This window comes from Eubalaena glacialis, chromosome 9, assembly GCF_028564815.1.
Source record: "Eubalaena glacialis isolate mEubGla1 chromosome 9, mEubGla1.1.hap2.+ XY, whole genome shotgun sequence".
NCBI classification, from domain to species: Eukaryota; Metazoa; Chordata; class Mammalia; order Artiodactyla; family Balaenidae; genus Eubalaena; species Eubalaena glacialis.
In genome coordinates, this window is record NC_083724.1 from 56,218,929 (window position 1) to 56,242,520 (window position 23,592).

A 23,592-nucleotide genomic window follows, 5' to 3' on the forward strand; every position below is an offset into this window, starting at 1 on the left:
GGGGTTATATAGTAAGCATAAAAGGAGATGATGCACTTAACATGCAGTCATTGCTCAATACAGTGTCTATTATCATTTTCATTTTTATTATAATTATCATTATTACTGGCAGGTGGGGTGTTTAGACCACCCATCCAGACATTTTGTATTCATGTTAAGTTCAGTAATGTTCCTATTATAAAGGTTTTCAAATATTAGCCTGTTTCCCTGCATATGTTCCCTCCCTTTATGGCAGTCACCCACCCCTCATCCTCAACATTGTGTTAAAAATTGTCGAGAACCTGGATTTGAGTGCGAACTCTGCCCCCAATCAGTGGTGGCTAGAAAGTTAGAGTGGTAACTCTAGAGAGGTGGAGGAGTGTGACTGTTGATTTGAATACACTTCTGATATATCCAAGAGAACTGTAGGACCTAGGTAGATTTGAGAAATGGGGAACAAAGCTCTTCCTGAAAGTAACTACAAGAGAGTTGCTGTACTCCAGCAGAGAGGAGCTGGCTGACTGCTTTGGGGGCTGTATTTGTTTAAAATATTTCCACCAAGAATCTCCTTATTATGAAGCCTTTTATTGCCAGCTGGGACCTGGAATAAAAGCAGAGGCACCAGCCCATGACAAAATCATTAAGACAAATTAAGACATATTCATATATGCTGGAAACAATTACCCACATAGATTTAATTTGTTTCACTGCTGGAAGAAAATCCTGAGCGGGCATGAAACACATACCTGAGAACAGTTCTGCAGCCACCCTGTGAACCTGTCACTTGTCAGTGCCTTAGGAACTGGGAGATGCTTAAATTGGATGTCTAACAAAGGACAATATATCTGAAAATACATCTTCTGTTAGATCAGGGATACAGGTGTTTGTACAGGTTACTTGGAGTTCTGTTAAGTTGGTGATTTTCTTTTTTTTAACCTACCATTATTGTTATGAATAATTATTATAATTGTTTATCAAAATAATGTATGGAGCTCAAAAATGGAATAGGAACATTTTATAATCAAATAATACACTTAGCAAGCTTATATATTTGCATTGTTGTTTGCTCTTTTTTAAGAGACCAAAGCTAAATATGAGATAGTTCATTGGTTTCTGAGTTGTAGCCTTCAGTGTCTCTTAATTTTTTTTGTTGTTATTGTTTCTTGCAGAATTATTGTTTTTAATTGTCTTAACATTAGGAAAAGAAAGTCTGCTCAGCATACCACATTCTTTTTCCCAAAGAAAGAGAATAGGATCTATCATCCAGGTTATTCTAGTATGTGACTGCTGCAGTATACCCATCATATGGTAATTGCACAATCTTGCTCCGGAGGTTGGTGAATGAGCCCTTAACAACATCCTGGGGTGACTGCTAGAGGCCAGAGCCCCTTCTCTCAAAATATTAACTTCATAAGGAGCAATCAACAGCCAGAGGAATGGCGTGTTTAGAGTGAGAGATGACTTTTTCTGTCATCATCATCATCATAGCTTCCTTACAGATTTTTCCTGTACGTCAACTATGTACGATTGTATTTGAGCAGCATAATCCTCTAGTCACTTAAAAAAAAATGGATAGGCTTTTTATAGCATGAGGAGTGAATATAAAAGCTACTTGTGCTTGCTGATAGCCTGCAGGTTTACGACCTTTTCCTCGGGGTTGCCTCATGACAACCTCTTCATTTTTCCTGCTACCCTGTGCTTCAGGTTTTGCAAACAGTTATGGAACAACTCATGTGTGTTGAAGACTCAAAAATCACTTTCTATGGTGATTGTTTGATTCAAAATGTGATTCTCATTTTGGAAATCGGACAGGGTAGTCTGAAACCTTCAAATGACAGTTTGCTGAAAGATGACTTGGTCGCTTCTGAACCTGCCTCGTGCCCCATGTAGAAGCAGTCCAGTTAGAGAGATGCATCATTTGATTCCATTTGTATGAGCATCTTTGATGGAACGCAGAGGTTTCTAGCAAGGAGGGATGTGTGCCTTCCACCTCTACAGCTATCCTTGGCATTCTACACAACCATTTCAAGTCAGGTAACATTCAGTCATTTTACTGGCAGCCAAAGACCATCTGAAACTAGATCTAACAGTGTGGTCCTAAGTCTCTTTGATTACCTGTGCCCTCGGAAATTTTTATTTACATCCCAACTCCAACTGGGATTTTAAGGAGTCTCACAATCAAAGCCATACAGAATAAGGTTGTAAACATAAAAGCAATTTAAAAATCATGAAAAGAAGGAAATTTGCTAGCCAGGATGGATAATGAAATTACTGTGATTTATTATTGAATTTGGCCCTGAGATTGTCTAAAGATCCATCATTAAGTAGATGATTAAATACCTATGGTACAGCCACATGACAGAAGATTATGTAGCCTTTAAAATTATCTGCGGGGTGAATTTGTAACAATAAGAAAAGATGCTTATAATACAGTATTTAGAAGAGAGAGGATTAAAAACTATAAAATTATCTCAGCCATGTTTACAAAAAATTGAGAAAAAAATATGGGGATAAAATTCACCAGAATATTGACTACAGCTGATGACATGAAGTGATTTTTGTTTTCATCTTTATGTTTTTTTATTTTCTTCAGATAATTACAATGAACATATATATTACTTTTATAATCACATGTAAAAGTTATTTTTTTAGTTGACTCTGAGATTCCTGACAAAAAAGGCAGAAAGGGAAACAATCATGAGTTACATGGTTTTTATTATGTGATGAAAGAACTTTCTCAGTTCTTCAAGGTAAACTTTTCCTTGATACTGAATCCCAAAAGAATGTTGAGTGATATAATGTGCAAATCTTGATAAAGTTCTTAGAGCGGATGCAGAAGGGGGGACTCCTTTTACTGTCTCATGACCACCCCCAAGAGGAGCCAAAGACACAGCACTCACTATGGGCTAAAGTAGTGGGGATTAGCCAGAGGGGAACTTGCCTCCCACTAGGCTTCCGTCTCTTAATTCTGCGTTTGGAATGTTGAAGTGGTTCTTTTGCCCATTGCATTTATTCAGACAAAATGTGTGAGGTAGGCCTAGCAGATGCAGACACAGCTCTCAGCTCTTTTTTTCACACCTTGAGGATTGAATCACCACCAGTCCTGGAAATTTTTTTGAGTAATATAATTTGATTTCTCCCCCCTTTCAGGTGTTGCTGCACTGGATTCCAACATATCTGGAAAAATTGGTCTACGTGCTGTCGTATATTATTTCTGTACCACTGTCATTGCTGTAATTTTAGGTAAAATTTATTTCTGAATCCTTATTTTTCTGTATAATTGTGACTTTCCATTTAAAAGTAGTTGGCTTTTAAAAATGCACACTTTTTTAAAATCAGAAATTACAGTTGTCAAACTACTATGAAAATTTTTGGCTTGAAGTCAGCACAGCACATTTTATATGAACAATATAATACTGACTGAATTTCAGCTGTGGTACTGCTTATTAGTGTCTCTAGTAAGAAACAGAAAGAGGGTGACAGTTCTGTGCCGTATCTACCTTATTGGGTAGAAAGAAATGAAGCCAAGAGCTAATATAATCTTTAAACTTGATAATTAGTCTATAGTAATGGCTTTGAGTATAATTATAAAGTATTTCCAGAAAGACAGCATTTCATTACATTTCAAATTTCATGTAGTAGCCAGAGCTAACAGAGTCTTGCCAAGTATAAATTCCACTTGAAAGAGGGAGAATGTTCTAATAAGGGGATATGGTTGCTCTTATACCTTTGGCACTCTTTTGTGAAAAAAGTATGTTCCATCCTTTGGGACCTAGCATAACATCTTAAGAAGGATGCCCGGAGTGGGAAGAGAGGAGAGGACTGTACTCAGATGTTGCAGCCAGTTTGACCCTTGCAGCTCTGCTTTAATGAACTGATAAAAGGTGATGAAGATGTGGTGACATTTTAGTGGTATTAGGCCAGGGGACTTAGGAGGGCCTGAACCCCGCCTTAAATCAAAGCTACATCTCCTCATGAGATTCCTGAGGGAGGCCAACGCAAAGAACAAAGCTGGGCTTATCTGTTTTCAGCAACCCTGAGACGGAAGAGTGGACCACACCCATTCATTGCCCCTCTATTGCCCAGTGACTCCTCCCATTAGCAAAACTGACCCATTCAGCATCCTTAAGTCCTACCCCCCTTGGACTAGCATTTCTCCTTGGGAAGAGTGATAAAGGGCATGGGGCCTTTTCTTCTTCACTCCCCTCCAGTCAAACAACCTGGTCTTTCCTAAAACCTCCCACCTCTGCTTGAACACCTCAAGAGGAACCCATTACCTCCAGAGGCCAAAATGGGGCTTTCAGTTGCTCTCTGTTTAGACATTTCTTCTTTACAATGAGAAGAACTATCTCTCCTTGGAACTCCTGTCCTCATTCCACCCCCTAAAAGTCACACAGAACAACACTTCCTAACCCAAATCCTTTTATGGGTTACACAACAGCTTTCCAGATATTTGAAGGCTTGTGATATGAAAGGAAAATAAGGCTTATTCTGTATGACCCTCAGAAAAATAACCAGCAACTGTGGGTAAAAGTTACAGAAAGATGTTGAGTGAGTGCCCTGAGTTGGAAAATGAATTATTCTCACCCTAATCCCTGCCTAGGCTGATCTCTTAAGCTAAAGAAAATAAAAAAAGAGGATTCTCATCAGCAGGTGTTTCCAGAAGCAGTTCTGGAATGCAGCCCCTTCATTTTTTAAAAACACACATGAAGAGTTCTTTCTGCTTCATTTAGATGGAAAAGTAATAAAGGCAGCTGCTGAGGTCCCCACTGAGGCTTGTCGTTTTGGCTGGACCTCAGGGTCCCCATCCCAGTATTGCCTGGTACCACCAGGCCTATTGCTTCTAAAATGGATCCACGAGGGGTGTCAGGTGCCCTGGGAGGTTCTTAATGCTCTGTGGGTGCTATCTTTGGTCATAGGTATCGTGCTGGTGGTGAGCATCAAGCCTGGTGTCACCCAGAAAGTGAATGAAATTGACAGGACAGGCAGCAGCCCTGAAGTCAGTTCAGTGGATGCCATGTTAGACCTGATCAGGTGAGTGTCTGGCCAGCAGGGTGGCTTCATAGGCATGTGACCTATGTGGTCGCACAGGGCCCCATACTTGGTTTAATGCTCTGCTGTTGCTGTCTTGAAATTTTTAATAATTTTTGAATTATTATACATGTTCATTTTGCCCTGGACCCTGCAAATTACACAGCCAGTCATGCTTACCAGGTCATGGTTCCAAGAGGGAATGGAAGGAACAGCGTTCTCTGTCAGGGTTTAGGATGGACAGAGATGCCTAAAGTATACTTGTTGCATTAAGATGCCGGGCTGTGTTGGGTGGTCAGTTCTGAAGCATACTTGAAGAAATACATTTTTTAATTGTACAGGAGAAACCCTCTTATCTGAAGCAATCAGGGCTGGAGATTGGTCAGTTAATTAAAAAAAAAACAAAAACAGCATTTAAAGCAGAGAATCATAAATATGAATTACATATTTTGTTTACACTTAAAACTTAAATGCGTTTATTTGCCAATTTTTTCATGTCGGGCCAAGGTCTTTTCTTAGAGTGTGTCAGTTGATTTTTCATTTCCCTGTTGCCTAGGCTGCCTTTATAAATGCATCATCTACAATTTCCAGATTCAGTTTCCATGAAGTGGAGAAACAAAACCCTTAGAAATAGCAAAGAAAGCTGAGTGCCGAGTTCTTCCGGTTGTTTTTTATTTCAATTGTCTTCTCTTACTTAATGCAACCACAGAAGTTTTACTCACTTGCCTTGATTGAGTTTCCAGGCATTCCAGCTTAGTTTTTATAGAAACTGCTCCTTCCTTTTCACACTTATAATGCATTGATTTACATAATTTTTAATTCAGTAATAACAACGATATTTGTAACTGGCATAAAGAATTTGGGAACAAGTGCAGTGGACTCTCATTATCAATGAAAACAGAAATGTGGAAAATATTAAAGAAGTCTCTTAACTGTGCATGTCTACCTGCCAGTGTGAATTTCACCAAGGACAGCAAGCATGTCAGCTACTCGGTGAATCAGTTAAGCGTGACAGGTGGTTAGGAGAACTTTCTATCTATCCCTGGTTGAAGCTCAGCAGGGAAAAATAAGTCTTAATACAAGGAAGTATTATGTAAAGGAGAGGCCAGAAGAGAAACCAGAGTACTAATTCTATCGCATAATCATTTCCATCAAAGTATTGGGTATGACCAAAAAAACCCCAAAAAACAAAACAAAACACTTTTGCCTTAATGTAATACTGCTTGTCCTGTCTCCAACAGGAATATGTTCCCTGAGAACCTTGTCCAAGCCTGTTTTCAGCAGGTAAGAATAATGACTTTTGCCCTCAAGTTGCTCCCCTCTTCCCCCTTACCAATTGAGATTTTTTTCCTGCTATGACCCGAGAAATGGAATTAGCCCGTCAAAAATGACAGGAAATGCACCTGTGAATGGAGGAGTATCAGGAGACCTATTTCGTAACCCTAGTATTTCCAGGCACAGTGACATGCCTGTTGTAGCTCCTCCGTTTTCCCTTAGGCTTTTTTTCTTTCCTCCAAAAGGGCTCAAATGGAGCAAGTCAGGAACCTGTCAAATAATGTTTTAAAATGTGGCTTCTAGTACCTATTTTTGGAGAACCACATTATATTTGTGAGGAAACTTAGACTATCTACAGATATAATGTAGTTAGAAAAGTAGCCCTCCACCTTCTTTCCTTTCCCTCCCAGGTTGGGAAATCAGTATCTGACCCACATGGGTGTTCCTGGCATTTGGTCTTTTCTTTCATCTTTACATGCCCATTGCTGGCACTCTACAGAGCAATATAACAAAGCCAAGATTTTTTTCCTTTAGGAAGTTTAACAATCTCTTCACTCCATTTCCTTTAAGGCTTTTCTCTTGTTTATCTGTGCACTTTAAGACAGCTGAGTCTATCACAAGCTGCTGAATTCATTTACATAATTACAGGAACAGAGACCTCTGTGTAGACCAACAAAAATGGCAATTAAATTGCTCCCTGCCAACCTCCAAGAGGTACAGAACCACCTCTATTTAGGGAGTGCCTTTGCGATTCAGCCACAGTGGTCATTTGTAAGGTTCCTGGTGTTGGCAGAGCCTCGTAGGAGTGACATTTATGCCTGGCATGATGATATACTAGCTCTTTCTTAAACATCTCTGCTGAAGTCCAGCAGAATCAAACAGGGCTGAAGAAATTCAACAGAAATCTCACTCACGTAATAGCCCTAAAGGGACTATTGACTTTGGAACAACCCTATAATTCTTGATGTTAAAGTCATGGTGACTACATTTATCCAAGTGATGAGGTTTTTTTTTTTCCAGATTAAAAATAATAAATGAATAAATAAATAAACAGAAACAAAAATGATTCATAGGATTCCTATAGAGTCTGTCTGGTAAAGCAACTACAAATAAAACCCATGCTTTCTTTCACATTATTGTTCCATTAATTGGTCCCTTATTACGGAAGTGAGAGGGCATTTTGACACCATTGAATGGTGGCTGTGGAGGTCAGGAGGTTGGATTTCTCAATCCCATTTTTGCTTCCAAAGCCTCATGGGCGGTACCGTCCCAAACCGAAGCCAACAGAGGCCTCGGAGGTGGAACCTTTCAGTGACACTTGTCTGGCCAAAGTAATACTCCTATGGTTTAGCCTCAGAAGCTTAAAAAAAATTCTTTTTTTGTTTGTTTCTTTGACATTTTTTCCCCTCCAACGTGCAGTACAAAACCACACGTGAAGAAGTGAAACGTCCCGATGAGCCAGGGACAAACAGGACGGAGGCGTCTGTCACAGCCATCATGACAACTGCTATTTCCAAGGTACCATTTCCATCCTGTTGTTTGCTCCCTTCCCTGGTAGGCAGGGGCCGAGCCATGAGTGAGCAGGAGATGGAAATAAGTAGATCCTAGTTGTTCGCAGATTCCACGTTTGTGAATTCACCTACTCACATTCACAGACACACAAAGAGTGGTGAAAATTTTAAGTTGCCCAATGCACATGTTCCCTGCTGAGGCTGAACAAGGCTACGCTCAGCCTTCTTGGTTCAGCTCTTACATGGTAAATAAGTGTCCTTTGTGCGTTGTGTTTATGCCACATTTTTCACATTTTTGTACTTTGTCTTGGTGATTTCGCTGTTTGAAATGTCCCCCAAGCATCATGCTGCAGTGCTGTCTAGTTAGTTTTCCCAAAGGCAGGCAGGCTGATGTGCCATATGAGAAAATACATGTGTTAGATAAGTTTCATTCAGGCATGAGTTAAAGTGTGTTGGCTGTGAGTTCAATGTTAACAACTAAATAATATATATTAAATAAGGTGTCTTTGAACTGAAACACAGAGAAAATAAGGTTTTATGTTGATTATTTGGCAAAAATGTTGTGACTTGATTCCCAGGAACCTAATCCTATATTTCCCCTAGGAACATTGATTCAATATTCACTAATTCAGTGTTGGCAGCCACTTTATAGAGTGTAACTTCTGAGAATAATGAGAAGCAACTGAACCACGCAGAGAAAAGAATGAGCCCTGTCACTTCTGTATCTCTGCCACTCAGAGATGAGTTGGGCACCTCTGGGAACTATGTTAGATTTGCAAGTCTACTTAAACTGCAGGCCTACAGTTCCTTATCCGAAACTCTTTGTCCATATTTGATACTGAGTCCAGAGCTTTTCACTTTAGAAGGGGCAGGTGGTGTATGTACTATATGTTATACAACATCCTTAAGTGGAATTGACAATAACATTCTAGAATCAAGCACATCAATATTTCTGCAACTAACTTATGAATGTTCTACCAAGTAAGAAAAATAGGCTATATGTAGCCTCATCTCAGTTCGGGATAGGTTTTGCCACCAAGAGTTTGCCATAAATTTATCAGTGAAATCAACAGGCTTTGAGAACTTTGGGGATTTCAGCATTGGAGATTAGATCATGTGGGCCTAAAGTAGTATATTTGTAGTCCTGTAGATTGCTCCTGAATGTACTCTGCCTTCACAGAGAAAGGAAAGATTTAAGGAAAAAAGAAATACTCAGTAGACTTAAGAGTTCAGGTTAAGTAGGCCACAGTTAGCTCCCTCTTTCTTCCTACAGAAAGCCCTCCATGACCTAGCTCCTCCCTGGTTTCCCAGCTTATTTCTCGGTGAGCCCAATCTATTCTATCCAGATCCACCTCCTCAATTAGTTTCTATTCCTGCTTTGTGATATGGTTCCATAAAGATTTTCTGAGCACCCTCCATGAGCCAAGCCCTGCTGGGCATTGGGATTACAGTAGAGAAAAGACAGATGTGACATATGCCCTCATGTGAAGAGTGATGAATATTAAAACAGGGAAGAATAGGGTACTCTGGGGCATTCAGCAGGGAGGTTTAAATTAGTTTGGGGTCCATAAAGGATGAGTAGGAATTATTCAAGCAGGGTACAGGGACCTGGTGCATGATGACTTTTGCCTTTCCTTACATTTTTCTGGACTGTGCTTTCATCTCCTGGCTGCCTACTGCTCAGGCCTAGCTTTCCCTAACCTCACAGCCCTCATTCATGTCCCCAGTCTCCATATGATGCCTGTAACTCATAGCTTGGCTGTGCAGCTAATTACACACCATCTTGCTATCATTGGCTCATGTTTCTCACAGTTAGTCTTGTCTCTCCAGCTGCATTTTAAGACCTTATGCTGTAGCCAATGCAGTTAGCACACTAACTGCTCAATAAATATGTTTGATCATGTCAGATTATAAGTAAGAAATAATTGGTACCCCAGTGGCTCGTCCACATAATTCTTTGTAAACCTGGTTTGCACCACTCAGAATACGTTATCTCCCTGTGAAATCTCTCAGTAAATCTCATGCTGCACAACACAGATTGAGTTATCTCTTGGTATATCTCATGCTCTTCTTACCCAGCATAAAACAAAGACATGGTTCATAGTAGTATATGTCTGGTTAATTTTTATATCTCTAAAATCCTATTGGTCATCCAGGATTAGAGGCAGAAAAGAATATTCCTGTGTTCATTATCAGGATAAAACAGATAGTAAAGTGTCCTAAAAATGTCCACACTGGTAAATATTTTGAGCTTCCTGCATTATTAATCTGTATCTTTTTTATGCAGACTCCAAATGTAGTTAAAATAACCCTGAAAAGTGCCTTGATTCTAAAGTTCTTATTAAAAATTTAAAACACCCCAGAATAAGAAATCTTCAAAAGAAATATTCAAATATGGATTTGTTGAAAGAAAGGAAAAAAGACACACTTTAAACTTCAGTGGCAGAGGGTGGGGGGCAGTAAAATTTGACCCACGCGTAGGTGTTTGTGTTTTTAATTGTTTCCCAAAGTTGTAGAGCCAAAGTTCTTGCTAGATCCGCTGGTTTGTTTGGCTATCATATCTTTCTGTTTCAGGGCCTATGCATTCTGACAAGATTGTAATCATGCATCAATGTATTTTCTTGGTTTTGATCCACAGAACAAAACAAAGGAATACAAAGTCATAGGCATGTATTCAGACGGCATAAATGTCCTGGGCTTGATTGTCTTTTGCCTCGTCTTTGGAATTGTCATTGGAAAAATGGGAGAAAGGGGACAGATTCTGGTGGATTTCTTCAATGCTCTGAGTGATGCAACCATGAAAATCGTTCAAATCATTATGTGGTGAGCACACGCCGGTTAATGCCATCTTGCTTCCCCTGACCCTTCAAAACTAGCCTGAAGAGATTTATGTTTCTCAGTTGACCTCACCTTAGAGAGGGTATCCAGACACTGGAGTATTAAATAATTCCATGTATTACTTAGTACTTAGGTCACTAACAAAAGTCTAGATATCAGCCATTGTCTTTTCTACCAAAGCCCTTGATCATCTTGCAACCAAGCAGCATTTATGTAAGAAATAACTCTTAAAGGAGTGATTTGAAAGAGTTTCCTGCACATCAGAACACAAAGTGCTTTCCTTACCAGGCCCCAGGCAGAAGGGATATTCAGAATATTTACAGTTGGTACGACATGGGCCCTAACGCATCCAAATAAAAGGTGCCATTGGTGAGCATAGCAGTGGCACCACCTGAGTATCTGCCCTGTCCCTAGAGATGCCAAAAAGTCCACCTTTCCTAGGATACCTCTGCCCCGCTTATCTCATAGCAAGTTGGTTCAAAGTATAGACATTGACAGTGACATTTCAGTCACTTAATCCTGCTGAACCTCAGCTTCATCATATGTAAAAAAGGATAATAACGTCTACCCCTAGAGCTGGGAGAAGTACATTAAGTGAAATGATGCATGTAAAATTCTTAACCCAACGCAAAGCACGTAATGACAGCTCCACAAACAGAACTATTACGACCACTTGCACGACTAATTCTACTGCTCTGTTGCTGATACCACTACCTGGGAAACAAGACAACCATGTCCAGAAAGAGCCTAGTGGCCATATTTGGAGGGTCAAGCTAAGGAGAGATCTGCAGATGTGACAGTAGGCAGGGTGTTTGTGTACCAGAAGCAAGGCATGGGGTATGTACCAGTTTAACCACACCTTCTAACCAAGTGTACCCCTTACAGTAGCTTAGGTGGGTAGAAGTTAAGGTGCACAGGGGTGCTGAAACCTGGTGCCAGTGTGGTCCAGCAGGGCTGAAAGTGAGACCTTAGCTTCATTGTGTACTCCCAGCTGAGGGCACATGCCAAGCCCAGGTGCATGCCCTGGCTTGTTTCTTCCCCAGCATTCCCACCCTGAGAAAATACTTGATGACAGAAGTGGGTCTTTCTTATGTTTACTTTCTAGCTACATGCCGGTTGGTATTTTGTTCCTGATTGCCGGGAAGATCATAGAAGTTGAAGACTGGGAAATATTCCGCAAGCTGGGCCTTTACATGGCCACTGTCCTGAGTGGGTATGTCAGACTCAAGGGAAGAAACAGAAACCTCATTTGAGCCAATGGATTGCTGCTGAGAGCCTGGGTTTCAGTTGGTTAAAATTGGCTTCTCTCCCACGTGCAGGGAAAGATGGGGTTCAGAGATAAGAGAGCAGCGGGGAGGAGGGCTGCCCTTTAACGGCTGAACTGGAGGTGGATCACACTGTGCTAATTTCCAGATCTTGGCAGAACAGCCTGGACCATGCTTTGTCACTGCCTTTATTAGTTGTGTTAAAATCATTTCTTAAAACAAGAGAAAAACCCACTGGTGGCCTCTCTTGGCCCGCTCCTGGCCTTAACTTCTTCAAGGATGTAAACCAACCAAACCAGTAAGAACAGGCCCCACGTACCCCGAGTCTGAAAGAAATTAAGCAGGGCCTAAATTAAGTCAGACTGGAGCAAGTAGGAGTGGGATGGCTGGTTGGTTCCACTCCTGTTGGTGGGGCTGGTAAGCACTGTCACAGCCTGCATCATTGGAGAGGGTGCTAGGAGAATCTTCAGATTGGTAAGAATTGTGCAAAGCAGGAGGGCAGTAGGAGACAGGTCGTGTGCATATTTATTGTAGCCCACTTATTGGTTCTTGAGGGGAGATGTGGTGGGATAGGTTATGAATGGTGTGCCCAGATATCTAGCCGGGGGCAGGATATGTCACATGTGCTAAGAAATATGGACCAAGGGAATGACTAAACATCATCAACTTGACTCCCATAGGTCCTTGCCCCCAAACACCCAACTGGAGCAATCAGCTCACCTATTGGAACTCAGATGCACTGGGGAGTTTCCACTGCACAGCATCTGGTTCTTAATCTGTGTGTACCAAAAGCATAGCCCTGCTGGTCAATGGAGAAGAAAGCCAGAATCAAATCCCAGGGCCCCAGTAGTAATGGAGGTGGGACCATCCACCTTACTGGAGGCCAGGGGCTGTGTCCAGGTCATGGTGTGGCTGAGGTTTATTATGCTGAGCTATTTCATAATGGGGTTCTGCTGGTTTCTGTTCTATCGACCTATCTAGGTTTCTAACAGAAAACTAAAAGTCAGTTTCTCATAGTTCTAAGCCACAGGCTCTCTGTCTATAAGATCCTCTATCCTGACCTCCAGGATCTGTATTTTCCATGACCATTTCTTATTATTTCAGCTTCACATAACTGATCTGTAAACTCTAAGTTGCCACTTACATGGCATCTGCTAAATCAGTCTCATTTCTTAAGCTCCCTGGCAAGGAATAGTTTGGAAGGTAGGAATGACAAAGAAAAGAGGGTCAGTCCTGAAGTATGACTGTGGAAAAGCAGGGATTACTTCCTCCTTATTGCACCCTGATTCTCCTCTTAGGTGGTGGGTGCCGTCCAACCAGTGGCATGGCCCAGGCTGAGTGCTGTGATAAGGGCTATAATACTGTTGGCCACAGAGTCACCAAGGAGGGAAAGGTCAGCTTGACCTGGGGAGGTGAAGGAAGGCTTCCCGGAGGTGGGGCAAGTTTTGCTGAGTCTTAGAGGAGGAATAAGAATTCAATAGCAGAAGGAGGTGAAAGCACGTTAGGACGTATAGCAGGAAGCGCAGGTACAGGGCTCAGCAGCATGACACAACTTGTTCTGTGAGCTCCAAAACATGGGCTCAGCTACTGGCTTAGCCATTAACTTTGACAAGATATTTGATTTGCTGAGTCTCTTCTTCCTCATATGTGTACTGGAGACATATATTCCTGTCCTCTTTTTCATATTCTCATTGGGTCATTATGAAAGTTGAATGATAATATCATGAGTAAAAATGCTGTTTGAAAAAAAGAAGTAGTATGAAGAGATGATATCATCTATGAACCTGTTTCTCTCTCCTGTTTACAGGCTTGCAATCCACTCCATTGTAATTCTCCCACTGATATATTTTATAGTTGTACGAAAGAACCCTTTCCGATTCGCCATGGGAATGGCCCAGGCTCTTCTGACAGCTGTCATGATCTCCTCCAGGTAAATAGAAGAGGGGTGTCTAGAAGAAGTCTGTGAGCCAAGCCTTAGCAACTCTCACCTCACCTGATGAAGCACTGGCTGCAGCTGGTGGGTTTTGTAGCTGCCTTTAATTTGAGAAATGACCTCCATAGTCTCTGCCCATGTCCTTAAACATATTCCCTTACCTCTTGGATATTTCCTGCCCTCTTGGCAGAGCCTGCAGCCCAGAAGGGGTTATAGTGTAGCTGGGGGCAGTGGCAAGCACAGCACCTTCTGATTCCTGGACCTGCCAAAAGTGCCATCATGCTTTGAGATCTCGGTTTAGTTTTTGGAATAGAGGTGTCTCTTCAGGCAGGGATCGAGGACCAGCATTCCTAGACCATCAGTTCCTTTCTCTTTTATCACACAGTTCAGCAACACTGCCTGTCACTTTCCGCTGTGCTGAAGAGAAGAACCGGGTGGACAAGAGGATCACTAGATTTGTGTTACCCGTTGGTGCTACAATCAACATGGATGGGACTGCACTCTATGAAGCAGTGGCAGCTGTGTTTATTGCACAGTTGAATGACTTGGACTTGAGCATTGGGCAGATTGTCACTATCAGGTGGGGCATGAAGTCACACTCATTTTCATCTCTGTTACTGGAATTGCCTCAAGTGAAAATCATCTGTGAAGGGAGATCAAGGATGGTCCAGTGATAGGTTGATTTTCTTGGTCTACAAAGTCCCTTCCCAAGATTAAGCACAACTATATTACAAGTAGTGGGATCGTGGTACATAAAACTGCTTCAGGTCTGGATAGCCAAAGGCATCCCTGTGTTCTCAGTCCAGTGCACCCACTAGGTGCTAGGCACAGAGTAGGTACCAAGGACTCAAGGTGGAATAAGGACCAGTTCCTGCTTTCATGGGGTTCCTGGTAGAAAGGTAAGGTATGAAGATATCTAAATAAGTGCTGAGTGGTATGGTAAAGGCTATAATAGAGGTTTGAGTTGAGGGGGCACAAAGGGAACTGAAGAAGAAAGGGTTGGCTCTACCTGGGAAGGTGAGGAAAGGCTTCCTGGAAGAAGGGAACGTTTAGCTAAGTCTTAGAAGAGGAATAAGAATTTAGTAGTAGAAGGAAGGAAGCTAAAAGCATTTTGGAAAAAGGAATAGCATTAACAGGGGTCTTGATGTAACTATGGCCTAGTTACAGAGTACAGACTATTTGGTATGGTTGGCATAAAGAGTACAATGTGAAGGCAGGGATCATATCGTGGAGGGCTTTGTGTGAGGAGCTCATGGAAGGGTCTTAGACAGTCTTTCATATTATGGACAGATTTGCATTTTAGAGAGGTAACTGGTAATATGGTGGATGGCCCCAATGGGGGCAGGAACCATAAGCTAGAAGACCAGTTAGAAGACAATTGCAAGTAAGGTATGAAAAGGCCTACATTAAGGTACTGACACAGGGGATGGAGAAGAGCTAATGAATTCAAGAGGCATTTACTGGATTCAGAGTGAGGGACAGAGGAAGGCTAGGATGACCCCCAGGATTGGTGGATGGTTCTGGATCGGTGGATGGTGCTTACCAGAACAGGGACTAGTATAAGAGAAGCAAGTATAGGTGGGAAGGTAAAGAGATTACACTTTTTGACACATTGAATTTGAAATGCCTTTAAGACATGCAGGTGGAAATATGCAGTGAGAAATGTGGTCACAACTGCAGATACAGAAGTCAGAGTCATCAGCTTGATGGTGCTCATCAAGCATGTGGGTCGTGAGTCAGTTATGTATGTTTGACCATGGTTGGCTGTGACCTTGACCAAGTTACTCGAATTCTCTAAGCTTCTGTTTCTCACCTGTAAAATGAGGATAATAATAGTACCTACATTTTATGCAAATAGTGATAATTAAGTCAGATGATGCATATAAAATGCTTAGAACAGTGCCTACATCCTGAGCACTCAGTAAATGTTGGGAATGGATGACATTACGTAGGGAGAGTTTGTAGAGAAGAGAAAAAGACGAAGGACTGAGCCCTAGAAAAGCCTAATATTAGAGGCAGGCAGAAAGGGGAAAACCCAACAGGAGAATGAGGAGGAATAGAAAGGTGGTAAGAGAGCCATGAAACCATGGTGTCATGGAAACCCAGAGAAGAGAGATTTTCAAGGATGAAATGGTCAACAGAGTAAAATCTTGCAGAGAATTGTAGTCAAATGAAGACTGAAACTGTCTGCTCAAGTAGATGGTGAAAATGTCATTAGCGAATTTTTTTTTAATTGATTGATTGATTTTTGGCTGCGTTGGGTCTTCGTTGCTGCACGCGGGCTTTCTCTAGTTGTGGCGAGTGGAGGCTACTCTTCGTTGTGGTGCGCGGGCTTCTCATTGCGGTGGCTCCTCTTGTTGCGGAGAACGGGCTCTAGGTGCGTGGGCTTCGGTAGTTGTGGCACACAGGCTCAGTAGTTGTGGCACACGGGCTTAGTTGCTCCACAGCATGTGGGATCTTCCCGGACCAGGGCTCGAACCCGTGTCCCCTGCATTGGCAGGCGGATTCTTAACCACTGTGCCACCAAGGAAGCCCCTCTGGTGTATTCTTAAATCAGACTTGCTGATAACTACTGGCCAGGAGCAAAGGACAACAACTGTGAGGCCCAGAGTAATCAGTGACTTAAAAAATCCTCTGGCTCTACCTGGGAGAGAATGAAATAATAAGTGTTATTTTTTTTTTAATTTTCCAAGTTACAGTTGTGGCTCATGTGGTTGATGGTTATAGAGATTTTTGGATCCATAGTTTATCTCTTTCTATGGTCCTTTTGGACTGGACATCAAAGAAACCATCCACCTAAAACATTCCCTTTCGTGGTTTTGTCAAAATATTCACTTACCAAAGGTTACAACTGATTGAAAATGGGATAAAGTTTCTTATAACAAAAGATAATTATGGGATTTGGGGCCTAGAAAGAGCTTAGAGGAAAAAAGTAGCAGCAGTAGTAATAGTAGTTGTATTTATGATAATTTTAATAGTAATACTAGCAGCAGTAGTAGTTGTAACAGCTGCTGACGTAGCAAAATGGCATCAGTTTTAAGCATCTACTACATCCAGGTGCTATACTTGATGCCTTACATATATTACCTCATCTAATCTTAACAGCAGCCCTGCAAAGCAGACATATTCTCCCCATCTTACAGGCAAGAAATTGAGACTCAGAGAAGTAACTTGCCTAAGGACACACGGTTAGTAAAACGGCAGAGCTGGATCTGTCTGCCTCTAAAACCTGTGCTCATTCTAGTTCACGACTCAGTCCCCAACCTGTATGGAGCTGAGTTTTAAATGGCCTGACCTAAAACTAGATCTCAGTGCTAGGAAAGAACTTTTTACCAATGATTATTGTGTTTTCTTCTGTGAAACCCTCTAAAGTCAAAGTGGGGTATGTTCAAGAAGAAGAAGTAGGTTTTTTATATTTTTACCCCCATCTGAAGATTTATAGTTCCAAGTTTCAGACCTAAGCCAGGCAAATGGCTGAAGTTTAATCAGCAAGGTCAAGGCTCAAGGGCAGAGTTTTCTTTGACTAAATGGATTTTGAGTTGCAAGCCCAGGCTCAAGCTATAGGGACGTGGTTAACCGTGATGTGTTGGGTCTTCCAAGAGGGATCAGTGGGTATGGACACAAATCACTTCTGACAAAGAAAACCCACTGATGCATTCACTTTAAATGTTTTCGACCACCACTAACATAAACTTAGGTTTTCCAAAGACTACTTAAGTCAGAACAGATCTAAAGGGTTATACAAGCCTGAAACTTTTAGAGGAATTGGGACAGCCCCAGAAATCTCTAATTTACTGTAAGTTGGTGGTCACAGCCACTGAAGGAAACCACACTTGTCAAAGAACTCCGGCCTGTGTTTGACCGTGCCCTTAGAGACCATCTGTGACACATCACTAAGCAGATGAATGAACAGTAGAATCGACTTGGTGAGAACTCTGAGTATGTAACCCACAGAGTATGGATTTGTGGATAGAATCAGGGATTCTTCTAGTTTAAATTGACAGTGTCTCCATCTTCAGCTTTAAATCCAATGGCATCCTTGGCCCAAGGATGAGAACGTGTATCCAGAAAATATAGGGGTCCCCTCAAGCTAATTCAAATCCAGGGACTTTTCAGGGCAGGGCAAGCCCTTGTTTTCTCCAAAATGACCAGATTTAAATCAGGAAGATGTTGCTGATGAAAAACTGCACATTCCAAAGAGAAAAATCCCTAGTGCCACATTTAATCTGCTCAAGAGGTATCTTTTTAAATACAAGGTAATGAAGTTCATTTGGCTGCCTCTCCTGGATTCCAGATCTTTCTTCCTTTTGCACAAAGTGCATCCACTGGCAAAAAGGAGCAGTCGGGAATAAACACTTGTACCTTGGACAGGAGTCACAGCTATTTCTCAACTCAGTGCCCTAAAGGGCAGCTCCCAGAGAGGTCAAGAGTCTTGTGATGTAAAAGAAAGTGCATGAAACCTGTTTGGCCAGTGCCTCATTCCTTTGCCTTCACCTGGAATACCCTTGCCCATCCACCCCCATCCCCACCCCTTCACCATCCTTCAAGGCAGTGTAAATTCCTGGCACACATTAGATGCTCAATAAATGATTGCCTGGGTGAGTAGATGGAGGAAGGGAGGAAGAAAGCAGGTGGAGAGGTACTTGGCACTTGTTTAGGATGGATGGATACATGGATGGGTGGATAAAGCCCTCCATTAGCACCTCGGTTGGTAAACTCTTGCCTTCCTCTTAAGTGTCTCTCTAGCTCATTTCTGTGTGCCACTCACGCAGTTCCTCTCCACTTCCTCACGTTAGAATGACTTGCCATATCTCCCCCCTGGAAAAAGATCATGCTCTCCTCAGTCTTCCACAGCTCTCTAATGAGGCAGAGCTTGTGCTCAGCAGAGAACAGATTCTGACTGGCCAGTCTAGGGACACAGCAGTAACAGCCAACAGGACTAACCGTTTTGGACCAGGGCCCTTGAAGGGAGAAATGGGTGTCTGACTCCTTTTGTGTTGGTGTGTTTTGTCTACAGTGTCACGGCCACAGCCGCCAGCATCGGAGCTGCCGGTGTGCCCCAGGCCGGCCTGGTGACCATGGTGATCGTGCTGAGTGCCGTGGGCCTGCCCACTGAGGATGTCACCCTCATCATCGCTGTCGACTGGCTCCTGTGAGTTGGAATAAACGCATTACCTCTGCCGGATGGGAAGGCAGGCTTCCCAGCCATGCATAATCTGCAGTCTGTCATCATTCTCTCCTCAGATTGCCTAATGAGCCATCTGTTGCTGCTTTAATTTCCCTCTGACCAGGCCATCTGATAACATGCTTAAAAATTAACTCCTCATAACTTCAAGCAGTGATTTTATAAAGCTATTGATCTCCATTAACTCATTATACCTGGTAATGCTCAAGGTTAGGAGCTGGGTGTGGGATGAGATAAACATGAAATAATAAGGTGACGAAGCTGGGCAAGGCCCCAGACATTCCAAACCCAATAGGCCACCCTAGCCTATCCCAGCCCTGAGTCAGCATCATAGGTTCAGAACCACCTGGTTCAACGTCAGCCCACCTTCCCAAGATCGTCAGCACCATCAGGGCAGTAGCACAAGCAAAGGCTTTGGGATAAGACTAATTTGGATTTGAATCCCGGTTCAGTGTCTTACTGGCTCTTTGACCTTGAGCAAGTTCCTTAACCTCTCTGGGGGCCAGCTGCATTATCTATGAGATGGGAAAGATTCTGTCTAGTTCATGGGGTTGGTATAAGGACTGAGTGAGCTAAAATGAGAGGAGTGTCCAGAACAGTGTCTGGCGGCAGTATGTGCTCAATAAACAGCAAGTTTAATTGTTATGATTAGAATGAGTTGGACCGTTCAGGCCTGAACCAACAATTCATTCTCTCTTTCTCTCACAAAACACACACACACATGCACACACCTACCTAAGGAACACAGCAGAACATCTGGGTAAGAACATGCCTTTTGCGACCCCCAAGGTTAAAGTTAGAATGAGCCTGGTTCCCGGCTTTAACCTTGATACCCACTCTGTGCAGTGGTCTTCCAGCATCTGGGTGTGGCTCTGTCCCCTGGCCATCAGGGGAGAGTTTGCTCCATATTGAGCCTTCACTCAGAACCAGCCAGCTTTACTGGGAAGTACAGTGCTATGTAGTTTGCAAGTAGCAGCTGAAATAGTAGAAAGGAAAGCAGAAACATTCCATGTGGCTTTGAAGATACTGTCACATCCCAGAAGGCAGAAGCTTCTGCACTTGGGAAGCTGCTATGGGGCCCCCTCAGCAGCTAGCTGGTTCTTCAAGGCCCAACTGAGGTGGCACCTTTCTTGCCAAAATACCCTACCATTGAGGCAAGTGCTTCAATTTTTCTTTCTAGTGGTGATGGTGGATTTGCACTTCTCTCCTTTCCCTGGTTCTTCATGAAACACCAGTGACCTTCACTTCCAAGACATCCAGAGAAGTCAAAGGCCTGACCTGATCCACGGACAAGAAGACACTAGCTGGTCCACACCAGGGTCTAGTTCAATCCATGTTCTAAATAGCAGGAGGGCACCCAGAATGGACGTGTGTAAGCACGTGCGTAAGCCTTTTCTGTCCTGCAGGTGTAGCTTTCACGGTATTCATGTACACATTTCCTAGCAACAGTGCTCCAGCATCCAGGATGCCTCCTCCACCTACTCGGCTTCCTGCCACCAGCCTCTCCTCTGGGCTGTCTGGGGGTTAACACTGGCTGAGAGTGCCACAAGGAGTAAGCTATTCCCAGGCTGGCTGGGGTTTCTGACCCTGTGCTCAGTGGTGTCCCTGTTGGCTTGCTCATGGAGTGTCCTTGTGTGGGAAGGAAAGGAGCACACCGGGGACACACACACCACCCCCAAAACATCCAAGTTCTCTCATCTTAGCCAAAAGAAGGCTCAGGAATGCCCATAAGAAAGAGGTTGGGTGAAAGACTAATGAATCCTGACCCTCCCTCAGCTCCCCCAAAATATCTGTGAGGACTGTGTTCACATTTCTTTGGGAGAAGAGGGAATTTAGGGAGCTCAGTGCTGAATTCAGGAGATTCACTGTGACTGACGGGGACCCAGGGCAGCCTGTATGCTCATTCTGTGCCTTTACAAACCACCTCTGGCCCAGGCCTTTGAAGAGGAGAGCCTCTGGTCAGCCAGCCCTGGGGACAGTACTTTGTGCTTTGCTTAATTTGTAACTGAATTCCTTGGGTCCTTTCCCATCTCCAACTTGAAGGAAAATGAAATCCGCGCCTTCTGTCTGACTCTCCCTCTGTCCTCCCCAGGGATCGGTTCAGGACCATGGTGAATGTCCTCGGCGATGCATTCGGGACCGGCATCGTGGAGAAGCTCTCTAAGAAGGAGCTGGAGCACGTGGATGTTTCATCTGAGGTCAACATCGTGAACCCCTTTGCCTTGGAATCCACGACACTAGACAATGAAGACTTGGACGCCAAGAAGTCCTATGTCAACGGAGGCTTTGCCGTCGACAAGTCCGACACCATCTCATTCACCCAGACCTCACAGTTCTAGGGCCCTGGCTTTGGAAAACTGGGAGTGGTGAAGGACCTCTCCAGGAGAGTCATCTCTTAGCAAATTCAAACATTAAGTAAGGAAAAGAAAAACACTAACGGCCAACTGTACATTTGATTTGATATACAGACCTCTGGATTATTTTCTATATTTGGATTCACAGCTTTTGCTCTCTGGGTTCTGGGATTTGGGGGTGGGGTAAGATGAGAGAAAATTGATTGAAAGGAAAGCTGTATTATCTGGAATTTTTAAATTCTATGGGAGACAGAGTTAGGAAGTATTTAAAGTAGTAACTGTTTTAATTAGGTAATATCAATAGATGTGAAAGAGAAACTGCTTTCTCATGCAAAGACCAGTGTTTTGGGTTTTTTAAAAAAATATTGTCATTACTCAGGCTTTCTATTGCCATGGATTTCCTTTGACCTCTCACATTTTTATAAATTATAATGCATCTAAACACCACCCCCTCCTCAAGTTAATGTGCCAAATTGTCCATTTTGAACTCATCTCCAGCCAATTTCAAAGAAACTACTCTGAAAGAAAACAGACCAGCACAGTTCTGCAGTAATAGTTTTAAGATGTATGTGAGGTCTGGGGAGAAGAGAGAAGGGTTCTTTTTTTCAATGTACTGTATTGGGACACTGGTAACTATTAACCCAGTGTTCAGTATAGAGCTAGATATATATAGATATATATATATATATAAATATGTATATATTTATTATTTTCATATAGTTTGCCAGACAGAGATCACAATTGAACTGTCAATGTGAAATACAGAGCTCTCCTTGTACTTGAATAATAACTACGATTTCAATCCAGATCTGCTTTGGGGCTTAATCAGAACCCCTCTCTCATAAGCACAAGAATGAGAAATCATATTGTTTGATTGTTTCACATCTGTGTATCAGCCCCAAAGCAGAGATGTTATTCTGGTGATACTCTGAGGTGGCACGGCCCACTCATTTACAACTTCCAGATTCTACTGCTGGGAGGGAATCCATATCAGCTCTATATAAGACTATATACAAAGTTGTCACTCATATAAGACTGGATGTGTTTTTATCCAACTGGATGTGTTTAATGTAATAATTATATTATCCAACTATAATTCTTTCAAAGTCAATTATACCTACTTAAAACGACAGTACTTTGCCCTTTCCTACCCACCAGGCCCAAACAACAATGGCAAGCTACCAGCTAAGTTGTATTTTAATATGGGTTTGATGGACTGAACAAGCCACATTGGCCAGAAAAGCACTGTCCCTACCCTAGATGCTTGCAGAGTAAATCCCACAACATGAGACATTGGTATCAGTGGTTCAGGGAAATTCTTCCATTGTACGAAACTTGTCTCCTCCTCCAGGGAAGTTTGTTCTAACTAACTAGTAGTCTAGTAATCTTGGCCCCTGCTCATTAAAATCCATTGCCTGTCATTCTTCTGCTCATTTGTGAAGACAGCGTATTGAAGTCTGTGCTTGGCTCTCATCTTGTAAATAATGCTTAACATATACTTGTGTTTACACCGAGATCCAAAATAGTCCTGTTTCTGCAGTATTGCGTAGCCAATTTAAGCCTGTGATTTTATATTTAAGAAACCAGAAACTGTGCCAAAGATCATGGAATAGTAAAACAAAATGCTCAATATTGACCACCTGCACCTGAAATCTACAAGAGGATGATACCAAATGGTCATGTACACATAAAATATGGACCCATGATTCAATGTGAATTTTAACATGCAAATATTGTGTTGTTGTTTAGGAAGTAAATATAAATACAGTTGAATAAGTAATTTATCTTGGGCTGAATGGTTCTACCCCCTTGGCAGGCTGCTCCGATTTGAGGCACTGGAGTTGGTAGAGCCATTCGTGAACTGCAGGTCATCCTTATTTTGGAGTGAGTTTGTAACCAGCCTCTTCACACGCTGTGCTGTTAACTCATAAAAGAGAACAATGTTCCATTTCAGTCTCAATAAACATTTCCATCATTCTTTCTTCCCTGCCTTTTCCTTCCCTAATCTGTTCTTTTATCTCATGCACTCTGATGGGTGTGGGAAGGGAGAGACCTGTTCAGTTGATGATAGTCACATGTGAAACATCTCATTGCCCTAGTAATTCCAGAAACTGCAGGAGGGCACAGGTTGTATCTTACACTCCTTAGCATATCTCGTCCCATACCCCCCAGGGCACAGTACAATACTGAGCACGTAGCATTACTAAAAACAAACTGATAT

At 42.5% G+C, this 23,592-nt stretch overlaps 1 protein-coding gene across 1 annotated transcript in view; it reads left to right on the top strand.

The window, feature by feature from the left end:
- SLC1A1 (solute carrier family 1 member 1) overlaps positions 1-23,592 on the top strand; it is a 73,019-nt gene extending 49,427 nt beyond the window's left edge. The window contains exons 3-12 of the mRNA XM_061200390.1: positions 3,130-3,222; positions 4,899-5,013; positions 6,252-6,294; positions 7,705-7,803; positions 10,435-10,619; positions 11,740-11,847; positions 13,707-13,829; positions 14,218-14,412; positions 18,850-18,984; positions 21,110-23,592. Coding sequence (XP_061056373.1) covers positions 3,130-3,222; positions 4,899-5,013; positions 6,252-6,294; positions 7,705-7,803; positions 10,435-10,619; positions 11,740-11,847; positions 13,707-13,829; positions 14,218-14,412; positions 18,850-18,984; positions 21,110-21,356 — 1,343 coding nt within the window. The 3' untranslated portion in view covers positions 21,357-23,592. The remainder of the gene's footprint in view (positions 1-3,129; positions 3,223-4,898; positions 5,014-6,251; positions 6,295-7,704; positions 7,804-10,434; positions 10,620-11,739; positions 11,848-13,706; positions 13,830-14,217; positions 14,413-18,849; positions 18,985-21,109) is intronic.